The 14903-nt window shown below is 35.1% G+C and overlaps 1 protein-coding gene across 1 annotated transcript; it reads left to right on the forward strand.

Annotated features, from left to right (window-relative positions):
• Nucleotides 1-6210: 6210 nt before the first annotated feature.
• On the forward strand, nucleotides 6211-14109 carry LOC126824469 (fucolectin-1-like; the record flags this gene model as incomplete). Its single annotated transcript, XM_050553700.2, has 2 exons — nucleotides 6211-6292; nucleotides 13889-14109. Coding segments are annotated over 2 exons (303 nt in total), but the record flags the coding sequence as incomplete, so codon positions are not given.
• Between the last annotated feature and the right edge of the window lie 794 nt (nucleotides 14110-14903).

The raw sequence follows: 14903 nt of genomic DNA on the forward strand, positions 1-14903 counted from the left end.
AGGTTACAAATATTATCCGATTTAAAAGAAAAACATAAAAAAACGATTGATGAATATATCACCGATACACCACAATGATGGTTCAATTCGAGTTTCGTTAAAATCGGACCAAAACTGCCGAACGAAATTGAACCATACGTTAGTCGCGAAATGACCTAGTTTATGGTGAGTGGACGTTTAACGCCATTTCTCTCTCCCTCTAATGACTGTTGAGTTCCTAAGTCAGACAGAAACTGCCTGACAAAATGGCCGCTCCCAGTACGCAAAAAGTATGTAATACTAAGGTTGTTGACTCTAGAAGTAACAATTTTTATCCGATTTTGATGCAACTTAAAATATATCTTTATATCCGAAATAGCTCAGTATATTTCGATATTCGCGCATATGGCCCCTGATTGTGCGAAAAATCGCTTTTTTATAGCTTGTTCTCTATCCATCTCTAGCACAATGTGGGCGTATCTAGCTGGTTATACCATCCGCCCGGCTACGCGTTGTCCCTTACAAGTCCTCTGTCCAGAGCCTCTAACAAGGGGAAACCACGTCGCACAATCCCCATAAACATTCTTGGCAACACCAGGATCGAACACGGAACCTTCAGGTTAGCGAGCCAACGTCTTAGACATTGAGCAACCATTACTACAATAAGCTTCAATGATGTGCTTAAATACTTGAGGTCAACAAACATATTGTAATTATTAATTAACTAGTGGATTTAAATTTAGAGTATCTATATAGCGACATCTCTAGGATATGGATCACATTCAACAGATAATCACAGCGACAGGGGCTCTAGTCCTGTAAAAGAAATTACAGCAAACTGTAATGTTTTCCTTTAGTGGGTAAAGGACAGCCCCAATAGCTATCCCGGGCGAGAAAGGTTCTTTGGATTTTCCTACACGGTTTCCCCTGTTAGTGGTGCATGACGCATGGCCTGGTAAGGAACAGAGGTCCCGCATACACGCCCTGGATAGTTGGAATTTCGATGCCAAGCTAGTACGTGACATGTAGTAGGTTCAGTGTTCCCAAGCGAATGGCTTATTAACGTTCTCTTGTAAAGATCCGTAATCCTGTGACACTACTGTGTGTCGTTAAATAGATGGATTATGAATTACTTCCACTTTGTGATACAGCCCGTAATACTTGGGTGACACTATCGTCTAGGACTTTCGACTTCACGTTGTGATAACTATTTCCAATGATCAATTAAGTCTGAAACACTGTTAATGTTGTTACTAAGTTTATATAACAAATACAGCAGACTACAAAGTTAAATACAGGAAAACTACATCTTTAATATAAATTTTAGGTGTTATTAAAATAACTACGGTCTGAGTTTAGCATCCTTTACAACTCAGACCTTATGGTTTAAATACTACATTTTGTCTCTATCCCAGCCTCGCAGCCGAGGAAGCTACAACGTCCACCCTGAGCTCCGAACGACGTCTATCTCCCAGCCTCTCAACAATGTCTGGAGTGAAATTAAAATCGCTTTTTCTTATATAAAGATGAAACATGCATGAGTCAGTAAAGAGCCCCGGGAAATTGACCAGGCACTTCCTTTATCGGATTGGTCAGATGTACAGACGCTACCCTGTATTTCAACACAGTGTACTTATATGGGCACCTAGGAGGGCGGCTAACCACGTTTCTAACGCATGGGACATCCAAATTTGGATTATCAGACTATGATGTCATTGCCCGATTTGAAACTACCATACATATTCTTGTTAGCCTAGTTCTTGTTGTCACTGGTACTAGCTAACAACTTCAATACATTAACCAGATCATTTTACAGAACTTAAATAAACTCTACTGTATATAGACCCCATAGTATTATAATACGCCCCTTTGCAATGAGTTAAAGGAGCTAAATCACTAACATTTGGGACCTAGAAATTGACACAAGTGGGTCTCAACTCATATAATACTGTAATATGAATGTATATAAACTGATACTCTAATTTCAAATCAGTTATGTTCCGCAAAATAAGCCAGCAGTCTCAATCGAATGCAAATTTCTAGAGTCTGGTTATTCCAGTCTACATACGCCGTTTGGTTTAGTGCAATATGTCTAGTCTCGTTCCTCGAGTCTCTTGCTAGAACTGGGGCTGGAACGCATTATGGTACACGATTCGTGTACCAATGGCAAAATGTTTATTTTGTCTTAAATATTGGATATCAGAAGCCCATCTTTTTCCGGTAAGATCACAGCATCAATGTTGATTTAAATTGACAAATAATTTGTGTTTTCAATGTTGAAGATTTTGGATGATATTGAGTTAGAGACTTAGCTACTTTAAATAAGCACCATTGCCTAATTAACGTCGTTATCTAGCATCTATTAAATACAATACAATACAAATACTTTCAGAATGACATTTCAAAATTGTCATTCCATGTCGCGAACAATCTTTAAATAATCACTAATAATAGTTACATGTACTAAAAACTTCTAGTTGTCCATTAAATATTTCAGGTCCTACTTCTACTATAATATCATTACACGGATATGCATGCTACATTAACATAAATACACTGATTCATGCTATAACACAATAAATAACATCGTTTCAAAGTCAATGTAATTTCACTGTTGTTTAACGCTAAATAAATTCCGTGTCCTATTGTTCGTTTTCTTCCACTTTAACCTAAACACAGAAAAATATAACTAAAATGTTCCTGAATTATTTATGTGTCCTAATTTAAAAATACTGTTACGCTTCACTTAGTGTTGTTAAAGTTCATTTTCACTTTAACTTCTGCAATTCATCCTCTTGGATTCCATTGGTCTGTTTCAGCTACAATCGCCTTCTTCTTCTAATAAGGTATATCGTTTGTCAGAAGGCCTTCTAAGAAGTTTCAATCAGCATTTCCTTTCTTCTTTGACGACTTGTGTTGAGATAAATTCACTCATCCTCAAGTCAAACATGTCATTGTTATCAGACCAAAACTAAGTAGTCCTAATTTTAAACTTTATTTCAATATTAGCCTAACATTATTTGTTAAACTTATTATAAACCTTTTCCCTTAATTAAAATTAAAACTTCATTTAATTATTAATACACTTTGATGTGTCTCTTTAATCATCAGAATTCTAAAACGTATCAAATTTCTTTGACCTCTTAACCTTAACTCAGTGCAGGTAATCTACAATTTCATAATTTCCTTTATTTTTATAATTCCGCCATCAGTAATTTAACGTTTTGACTACTCTGATTAATCTACAAAAACCAGATTCTGTACTGGCATTTCTTTTATCTCGCCTCGTTAAGACTATACTCTTCTTAAGATTGAGGGGATCACGTGGCTAAGTGGTTAAGACGCTGGCTCGCTGGCCTGGAGGTCGGGTGTTCGATCCCTGCATTGGCCGAGAAAGTTTATCCCAATTTTCCGGCGTGGTTTCCCCTTGTCAGTGATACAGGATGGAGGGCCTGACAAGGACAGCTGTCTAGTCGTTCGGATGGGACGAAAAACCGAGGTCCCGTGTACACATTGGCGTGCACGTAAAAGATCCCTTGGCAGTTGGAATTCGATATAAGAGTAGGCTGTAGCGCCGCTGCCCGGGCAAAATTTCTCTCATAGCACACTGTATGGCGTATGCCCGTCTTCATTAGCCCAGGTTAGGAGCAGAACAGTAGGACGTTAAACCCCATTTCATTTCATTTCATTTCTTAAGATTGAAGCTATACACAGCTTTTTGTATACCCTCCAAGCTTATATAGAAACAACTGTGATGTCTATAACTCGCTGGCACCATCAATCATATTCACACCTTTTCCACATCAGCGGTACCGTATGTTTCTAAATAACATAGAAACCTCATCATAAAGTGATAATTTCATATTTTTAAGTTATATTTTTAAAATGTATTAAAATAAAGCCTTAAAATAGATGGTATCTATAAACACTCCTACCTTGTTAAAGAATAATCCTATTAATCCTATAATTCACTATTGCCAGTCGAGAAATTGGTAAAAAAATAAAAATTTTCAACTTCAAATTCAAACGGTTGAAGATAGCTATTCCATGGGGGGGGGGGGGGGAGGGGGTAATATTTTCGGGGTGAATGATTTTTAAGTGTCAGAATGATACCTATGATCGTATAATTGTGAGTTGACAACTTATTGAGCAGAAAACATATAAATAATTATGTTTTGACTTTCTTAGAAAATATGAAATTCTCGCTTTAACATTTTGAATGTTTTTCTGTAAATCCATTTCAATAACAATTTAAAAGTAAGTTTTTTGGCGTTTCCGTTGACATTAGTATGGTTTTACGTATAAACTACGCATGACATATCGGGGAATTCAAAATCTTTTCGACAGCCAACCGCACATTCGAATCCAAATTTGAATTACCCATTTTACCATGGTATTTTTTCCCGCTTTTAACACATACTTTGAACTTATTATCTCCTGTTTACATTTTTAATACAAAAACAACACGAATAATCCAGAAACAGTTTATACCACTTGCAAGGCACACTGTTTCATTTTAAACCATTTATTTAAACCTTTATACCGACCCACTAGCTATCTCTCGAATTTAAAAAAGGCCATTCAGTTTTAAATTTACCTTGGGCAAGCCTTTACCCTGAACCTAAACGCATTTACTGCGATTTTACACAGGTCCATACCTTAACCATACCCGGTTAAACACATATACACATTACTTGAACAGAACAGCACATAACATTCATTTACAAAATTCAAGTCTAAACACTCCTCTAGACATTCGAAAAGTTATTACGATCTATGCACCCGAATAATTCTTATGGAGTTTTGCTTCAAACATGCAAACCCTCGATATCCGAACTTTCTTCCTACCTAAACCTGAGACATTATTTATTTATATTTTTTTTTTACATAGCTTTACCGTTTCAATTTTAGGATTCTTATTTATTCCCCTATTTACTTAGATTTTCTTAATTTAATTATTTTAACTTTTAATCCTCCTTTTAACCTTTATTTTTAGCAAATCCCTAACCTCTAAAATTCCATTAAATGTACGCCTTGGTCTGTTTGGCTTTCCATGGTCAGTTTTCTAGGAAATATGTACCTACCTAAAAACGACTGGAAACTTCTACTTCGTGCAAGAATTTCCTCTAGGGTTGACATCCTTAAGTCAACGGCACCATAAAGAGAGGACTGTAGCATTATGGGGTGTTATCGTCTAGGACTTTCTTCGACTTCACGTTGTGATAACTATTTCCAATGATCAATTAAGTCTGAAACACTGTTTATGTTGTTACTAAGGTTATATAATAAATACTGCAAACTACAAAGTTAAATACAGGAAAACTATTATAGAAACTTTAGGCGTTTTTAAAATATCTACGGTCTGAGATTAGCATCCTTTACAACTCGGACCTAACGGTTTAAATACTACATTTTGTCTCTATCTACGGTCTGAGCTTGGCATCCTTTACAACTCAGACCTAACGGTTTAAATACTACATTTTGTTTCTATCCTAGCCTCTCAGCCGAGGAGGCTACGATGTTGCCCCTGAGCTCCGAACGACGTCTATCTCACAGCCTCTCAACAATGTCTGAAGTGAAATTAAACTTGCTCTTTCAACACAGTGTACTTATATGTGCACCTAGGAGGGCGGCTAACCATGTTTTTAACGCATGGGATAACCATATTTGGATTATCAGACCAAGATGTCATTGTCCGATTCTAAACTACCAGACATATTCTTGTTAGCCTAGTTCTTTTTGTCACTGGTACTAGCTAACAACTTCAATACATTAACCAGAGCATTTTACAGAACTTAAATAAATTCTACTGTATGTAGTCCCTATAGTATTCTAACCCATTCATGGGTAATCCTTAGCTTTGATATCCAAAGAATCTTGATATGTGAACTTTAAGGGTGTAAATATGTTTTCAATGATGTTTCCCGAGAACAACCAACTGATTACGAACAATGGGACAGGCGTGTAACGTTATTTTTATTGTTTTAGTGCAGTTATGGGACCTTCATTCTGACTTGTCACCTTAAAGGAACCGGCTCAAATAATGTAACTCATATGTCACCCATATTATGTACGTTAATTTTATATCTTTTCAAAGATGGGCCCAACGTTGCTCTTAATAAACCATCTACACATAGTTCACAATGGGATGTTTTGGCACCTGAGTTTGCTAATGACGGTGATCAGCGAACTACCATTAACAATTGCCAGTCTACAGATGCCAGTGACACTGACCCCTGGTGGCAAGTTGATTTACAGAATACATATAACATTACCAGTGTTACGATTAGTAACAGAGTTGACGATAAACAAGGTAAATATTACACATTCGTAATTAATAGGAACGGTGTGTGTCCGGTCAAACTAAACCAAAAGTGTCGGGCGCACACAGCAGATTATAAAATAAAATTTTTGGGCTTACTTTGCCGACGAACGTTCCGATCTTAGCTTGGGACAATTGCTGACATTTTCGATTGTGATGTCTGGTGGATTTCGAGCAAATTTGACGTAATTGATTATCAAATATATTCAATTTTAGATGTCCTGTTATTCACACTTAAACATCATTTGTAGTAAATTGCGTATGTTAGATACCTATAGAGATTTGTGTTGAATTGCAAGGGGTGTCTTAAATCGTTATCAGGGGCGTTTCCTACATTAAAAAGAAGGTAGGCCCTGTCAAATGAATAAATAGTAAGAGTCCAGATCGCATGCCTCCCAAGAGTGTGTGCGGGAACCGCGGCAGTCTATGCGTCCGTGTGTGTGTGGGTGTGTGTGTGTGTGTGTGCGCGTATGTAGGTGTGTGTGTGTGTGTGTGTGTGTGGCGGGCGGGAGGGCAGTGAGTTATTAGCAGATAATAGATTTCCAGTCCAACACCCGTCCACTGATCGGGACGGGTCACCAGTCAGAGTAAAAGCAGATCACCGACCGCACAAGGTTGATGAAGTCCGTGCTAGCCACGTGTACCTGGTCATAGCAAGTTATTATAAATCATGAGTGGTATACTTTAAATTATGGTTCTAAAAACTGCATAGCTTAGATAAGTATGAAGACGAAGTGTTCTGTGAAATTAGATTAACATTATGTAGAGCCGATTTTAAAATATTTGATGTTTACAAGTGTAGATATTTTCCTCGGTTGACATATACTCAGTTGTGTGAGATTGTTGTGAGTAGATTTTGTAACAGCCAGATTCGTTCAACCTTACACTAAAACACCAAACATGCCTAAAGTGAAAGAACCGGTTGTATCCAAACTTAGAGGTCGGTCTGTATCCATAAAACGTAAACGCGGAAATCATGATTCGAGTGCCAGTTCCCATAGCATTTCTGAGTTTTTAGATGATGTTCTTTCGAATGAATCATCCTTAAAGTCATTCGTTGGAGAATTATTCAAACGAGATTTGATCATGGACCACATTATAAAAATAATTCATCCAACATTAACAGACCCTCTACGCAATCGTATAGATGATTTAGAGAACCGAGTTGATGACTTAGAACAGTATTCTAGGCGAACATGCCTAAAATTTAGTGGCATCCCCGAAACACCTGAAGAAAACACTGATAATATAGTTTTAAATATTATTAACAATGACATACTTCCTAAAAAACAGGCTAAACTCACACTAAGTCAAATTGGCCGAACTCACCGGGTTGGAGCCAAACGCAGAGAAAAGGGCCGTGATATAATAGTACGTTTCAATAGTTATAGAGACAGGGCAAAGATATATGGTTCTAAACGCAACTTAAAACAGAGAAACCTCACCCAGATTCACAAGATCTTTATCAATGAAGCCCTCACTCGTAAACGCGCTGCACTCTACAAAAGATGTCGTGATATGTTTAAATCAAAGCTAATTAAAAACTGTTGGACGTATGATGGTCGAGTTTACATACGACCTCTAGCAGACGACCGAAATATTGTCATAACCTGTGAGCAGGACTTCGATAACTTTCATACATCAACAAACAGAGTAAATTCACAAGCTAATAAGTCTTTGTTTAACTACAACGAAGCTACTTTATCACATTCTGCAATCAACACATCTTCCGACTGTATAGACGATGATAACAGAGTTGGGCCATTAAAACAACAATCCTTACGAGATTTTGGCGGGTTTGCCTCGACCCCACAGCCTGATAAAAAGAAATAATGATGCCTGACAGTATCTTTATATTTTTGAACCAATTTCATTCATCAATATCATTCCCAAACTACTGTACCTTATTGTGTACTGATTTTTCCTGTTTTTCTTAATGTCTACAAATGCATAAATATATATACGTATTTAATTATATTTAAACATCCATTGCAAGAGCTGAATCTGCGTATTGCAGGTCTTTTTTAGGCCTGAAATTATTAATTAAGACATTAATTAAAACTTATTCAGACCATAATCAACTCTCGATGTCATCGCTAGCCTGCGATATTTACTGGAGTAGGATCCGATTTGCTGCTCAGCTTTCATTCATGATTTAATCATGAAATGGATAATCGAATTCCATTTACATTATCTAGTTTTTAACTATTATAGTGAGATATGCCAGCTCTTTATCTAATCGCCCATAATGTATCTTTAAGTTGATGACCAACTGGATAGTACCTCAAATCGTTTCATGCATTCACCATTGCCCCAATTATCCTTCATGTAATAATAAGTTTGCTTAGATTTTTAAAACAATGACAAAATCTTTCTGTAAAGTAAAGTCATGTACATGTATTTTACTTGTTGGTTCCCTATTGTCTAACTATTACAGAGTAATATTAGCTTAGACCACTGTTTAGTTTATAATACATAGTTACATGTAGTTATACATTTATATTATTATATAACTAATTATGATAATAAAAAAAATCGAATGTATAAAACTATGCCCACATTATTTATGGGCGTATCTTTTAAAAGTTCTCAATTATCAACTTAAAAGTTCCATTCAAATATTAACTAATTGGGTTATCATCTCAGTTTAAACTTTTGATTTCGTTTTTTATTCCATTTAAATTACTGAAATATAAACAGCCAATTATCTAAATAATTGTCAATTATGGGAAATCAGTCTTGCATCAAAATTGCATATCGGATTGTTAAACTGACCACCCTCTAAGTATTATCACTTTAACCTTCATCTTCATTTTTTGTCAAAATTGCCTGCTTTAGATATCATCGTACGATATTGTTATATTAACTTAACTATGACCGAAACATTCAATGTTTATGTATTATACTATTGCTTTAACTGTAAATAATTCACTGTTTTTGTCTGTATGTATGTTTTATTTGTTTACTAGTTATTTACATCATGTTCTCATGTCTCTATATCCACCAAAACTAACCACTAAATATTTAAGATCTAACTGTTTGATGATTTCTCAGTCCCCTCGTGCAATACTGGCGCAAGTGCAACACTCATTATATTTTCATTGCTACTGTAATAGTTGACATTTACTACACAGTAAAGCACGAGACATCTGAGAAATGGCAATGTCGAATAATATCTCCAATAGTTTTATGTGAACTTGATAATTTTTGTCTGCTAAGTACTGTTCTAGCCTTATTAGTTCTAAGATCAGGAGACGTTCATAAAAATCCTGGACCTTCAAATCACGATTCAAATGAAAACCTATCAGTCTATCACTTAAATGCACGTAGTATAAGACACAAACTTGAAACAATATACAACGATGTCAATGATTACCATATTTGTAGTTTCACTGAGACTCATCTGGATAACTATGTGTTAGATTCATCTCTAAAATGGGACGGTTACCATTCTCCATACCGGAAGGATCGGACGTCGCATGGTGGCGGATTATTATTATATGTTAATAAAACCATTTATTGCAAACGGCGAGATGATCTTGAGGTTACAGGTATAGAGAGTATTTGGGTGGAATGCAAATTTCCAAACACCGTATTACTTGTTGCCTTATTTTACCGCCCGCCAAACAGCACAATTGAATTCTGGTCATTGTTCGAAAGATCCATTGAACTAGCCTATCAAACCACGCTTAAGGTTGTAATTTTAGGTGATCTAAATGATGACTTGCTAGCACAACGCTGCAAGCTACGGGATATTTTATCTTTAAATAATCTCAGAAATGTTATTGATGAACCTACACGCGTTACTGGGACGTCATCAACCTTATTAGACGTAATTTTAGTAAATGATGAAATTCAGATTAGTTCCAGTGAAACGATTAATGTCACTCCTGACATATCCGATCATAAGGGTGTTTATGCATTATTAGATTTTCCAGTTTCAAGTCCCAGGAATTTTAAACGGGAGATATTTGTATATAAGGATGGTAATTATAATAGGTTAAATACTCTTATCAAAGAACACGATTGGGAGAGTACCTTTGCAAATTCTGATATTAACTTAGTATGTTCAAAATTTTATGAAATTTTAAATAGCTATATTACATTGTGCATACCAAAGAAATCAATAACTATAAGACTAACTGACAAACCGTGGTTCAATACAGAAATACGTAGAGCGATAAGAATCAGAAACAGGTTACACAAAAAAGCTTTGAAAACACAACATGAATGCGATTTAAGAAAATACAAAGTTCAAAGAAATAAAGTAAATAATTTTAAAAAAGCGTTAAAAACAAAATACAAAGAAGAAATCACAAATTTCTTGAATTCTAACGATACAAATAGCCAGAATTACTGGAATAATTTAAGGAAAGTATTAGGCCAAAATGTATCAAATGATATTCCTCCACTTTTAGACCCCAATGGAAGAATTGCTCATTCAAATTTTGATAAAGCTGAATTACTTAACAACTATTTCGGATCAATTTCAAATAACACTCAGCAAGGAGAATTACCAAAATTCAATAAGCGAACAAATTGTCAACTTGATATTCCTTTAGTCGAAGAAAAGGAAATCGCAGATCTTATAAGTACACTGAAATTGAAAAAAGCCAATGGATTTGATAATATTAGTAACAAGTTACTAAAATATACCAAAACCTCAATATGTGTACCATTAAAATATATATTTAACAAATCACTAGAATCAGGCGTTTTTCCAACAATTTGGAAAAAAGCAAATGTCCTACCTTTCTATAAAAAAGGAGACAGCTCTCTAGTTTCAAACTACCGACCTATAAGCCTATTAAGTTCTTTGAGCAAATTATTAGAAAAGGTAGTTTTCAAACACCTGTTTAACTATTTTCATGAAAACAATCTCTTGTACAAATACCAATCAGGGTTTCGACCGAACTACTCTACTGTTCATCAACTTTTAGAAGTGTATCATGATATCTCATCTGCAATAGATAAGCAACTATATTCCTGCTATGTTTTTTGCGATATATCTAAAGCGTTTGACCGCGTATATTTACCTGGTTTGATACACAAATTAAGTCAATATGGGGTTTCAGGCATGCTAATTACGTGGTTGTCTAGTTATGTCCAAGACCGGACTCAACGGGTATTCGTAAATGGCTCTGTGTCATCAGAAATTACTCTTCAATCAGGAGTTCCCCAGGGATCAGTTTTGGGCCCCTTTTTGTTTTTGACTTACATCAATGATGTACAAGATGTACTCCATAATGTGGCTAGATTATTTGCAGACGACACGGCACTTGGGTGTAGCAAACAGTCAGTTTCAGAGATAGAACAGTCCCTAAACTACGATCTGACAAATCTCAACATTTGGGCGAATAATTGGCTTATAAACTTTAATCCAAACAAAACAAAAGCTATTTTATTTAGCTCCATAAAAACAGAAAATTATCCGAGTCTGATATTCGATAATCAAGCACTTGAAGTGGTTAAATGTCACAAACACTTGGGCATTACCCTTTCAAATGACGCCAAATGGACCATCCATATAGAAACTATTATCTCGTCCACCTCAAAATTATTAAATATTTTGCGTAAACTAAAATTCACCTTTAATAGACAAACTCTAAATAACGTATATTTGATATTCATAAGGCCAAAATTGGAATACGCATGTGAAGTGTGGGATGGGTGTAACGTTTCCAATACCGAAAAACTTGAAAAGGTACAGCTAGAAGCTGCCAGGATTGTGACTGGACTAACTAAAACTTGTTCTCGTGAAGCGCTTTATTTTGAAACCGGATGGAATAAATTGTCAGACAGACGTACACAAAAGCGACTAACCACATTTTTTCAAATTAAAAATCAGAGAAACCCAGCATACTTATATGACATTCTAGAATATTATCAACAAACACCACAAAAATACAATTTAAGAAACATAAGCGAATATAGATATCCTTATTGTAGAACAGCATTACACCAAACTTCGTACTTCCCCACAACAATTCGAGATTGGGAATTATTAGAGGACCCCATAAAGCAATCAACCACTCTTAAATCCTTCAAATATCTATACAAACAAAAATTACGTTCCTTAATACATAAAGCGCCAATCTACTACTGTAAAGGTAATAGACATGAAAATATTATTCACACTAGAATACGGCATGGGTGTAGTTCGTTGCAAAATGATTTGTATGAAATAAACGTTGTGAATGATCCCACATGTTCTTGTGGCAAATTTATAGAAAATGCCGAACACTATTTCCTGCAATGTCACTTATATGATGTAATTCGTGCTGAACTATTAAATACATTGTCAAGTTATTCTGTGATAAATATAGATATCCTATTGTGCGGCAATTCAGAATTGTCAATTGAGATGAATACAAACCTTTTCCTTGAAGTTCACAAATATATCAAACTTTCAAAACGATTTAAATTTAAATAAAAGTTATTGTTAGTAGTTACATCTTAGAATAAATTATTAGCTTTAGCTTTTTTGGTGGATAACTTTTTTTCTTTTTTTTTTTTTTTTTTTCTCCGCACCCCCCCACCCCCCCCCCCCCCCATTTTTTTTTTTTTTTTTTTTTTTTTTTTTTTTTTCTCCGCACCCCCCACCCCCCATTTTTTTTTTTTTTTTTTTTTTTTTTTTTTTTTATCATTTTATACATGCATCAGTTCATTTATATCCCATTTATTAAACTTTATTTTTCAATGTTTTAAATATAATTTTATATTCTCTTTATCACCTCTTCACTTATTTTTATATAGAGCTTTGAGATATAATTCATCTGACTTTACTTATATTACTTATAAATTATTTATTATTGTATATACTATTTCGAAATCTTGTTAGTATTAAATAATGTCTATCATTTCTATGTATGGAAAGGGCTTTTCTAAGTTTTTGAAACTTGTGCTCAATCCTTTTGATATTTGTCAATAAAATATGTTTAAACTAAGAGTGAGGAAGTACGCTGGGTGAAGCTTTATTACAAATTATAACTGACATGACATACCGAACCTACCTGGGCCTACCCTGTTATGAGAGACAAAATAACTACATATGTCGGGCCTACCCTTCTACACACCCCTGATCATTTTGATATGTATATTGATAGGGTACTAAAGGGAGCAAATTACCCTATTTCATCGAGAGGAAAAATTAGTTGGGTTGATTTGATGTGTTATATTGGTGTAATGGTAATATCTCTATACGACTAATTTGTTCATCTGGAAATATTGAGGGGAAGATAGTTTGATTACTAATGTTAGCTGTGCGATAGTAGACGGTGGGCCCGTTTTAGCCCAATTGCCAAATCCCGAAAAGGCAAAATTAAATACCAAAAATGGGCAAAAAGATACTCACCGAATAGTGGAAAACAAAATTGGACAAATCGGAACGTAGACTATCTGTGGACCTAAAATATTAATTGCAGACCATAACCCACCCCACTAAACAAAGCAACACATTAAATTTAATTCAATCGACCACTATCTTGTTTACCTTATCAAAGAATTCGAGTCATTTTAGGCACTTAAGAGTGACTAGTGTGTTTTGATTTTAGAAATATATCTACTTTATTTTTTTTTAAATTTCAGACGTTGGACATCGTTTGTCAGATACGAGTATCATAGTCTATGAAACCACGCCATCACCATCAACGGCATTTACCGTGTGTAAATTTATACCAGGGATATTTGGTTGTACAATCAGAACCTTTGAATGTGATGGAGTAGCTATTGGTCGATGGGTACGGATTACAAAACCTACCGATGTTTTAACTCTCTGTGAAGTAGAAGTGAGAGGTACAATGATATAGAGTTGTGTTGGGGCCATGGGTGCACGTAGAACCCCATTTTATTTGATTCAAAAATAATATACCTTATAATTATTATACTCAGTGCATCATCTAACTCTTATATATATGTATTCACGATGATGTATCAGTCTTGGATAATAGTTACGGATTGCATGGTATAGCCTATTAATTGTTGTTAAACATCAATTTACACAAGCAATACTAACTACTGCTTAGCTCATATTTAAAATGCTTTGATCTACTGCTTGTTATATGAATTCCTTTTTACACTGTAAATACTTTGAGTAGTCCCAGTAAATAAAATCTAACTATTATTTTTTTTCAATCGTTTTGCCTTGCGGGGTGGGGGGGGGGAGCTATTCTATTTTCTATAGGATGAAATTCTATAGTATTCTACAGAATTTTGGGGGCCTGCAGGAAATAATGGCCCCTAATATTATACAGTTCCTGTAATGCAAATCCCTCAATTCTTCCTACAGATTTATGCTAAAATTTCTAAAGGAAAAATTTAAACATACATTATGCAATAGCTAAATCTGCCTTTTGCAGGTCTTTCTTTAGGCCTGAAATGTTTTCTAAATTATTAATTAGACATTAATTAACTTATCCAGGCCCTAATCAACTCTCGATGGCATCGGATTTCTCCGATATTAAATAGATTATAACAGTTCAGCCATATTTTGATTTAAGCTAAAAATGGAGGAGCGAGACTTAGCTTCGAACAACCAGTACGGTAGTTGAAATTATTGCACACGTCTTGTCAAACCTTCAAATGCTAAAATCGTCGTTCGCAA

This window comes from Patella vulgata, chromosome 6, assembly GCF_932274485.2.
Source record: "Patella vulgata chromosome 6, xgPatVulg1.2, whole genome shotgun sequence".
Taxonomy (NCBI): domain Eukaryota; kingdom Metazoa; phylum Mollusca; class Gastropoda; family Patellidae; genus Patella; species Patella vulgata.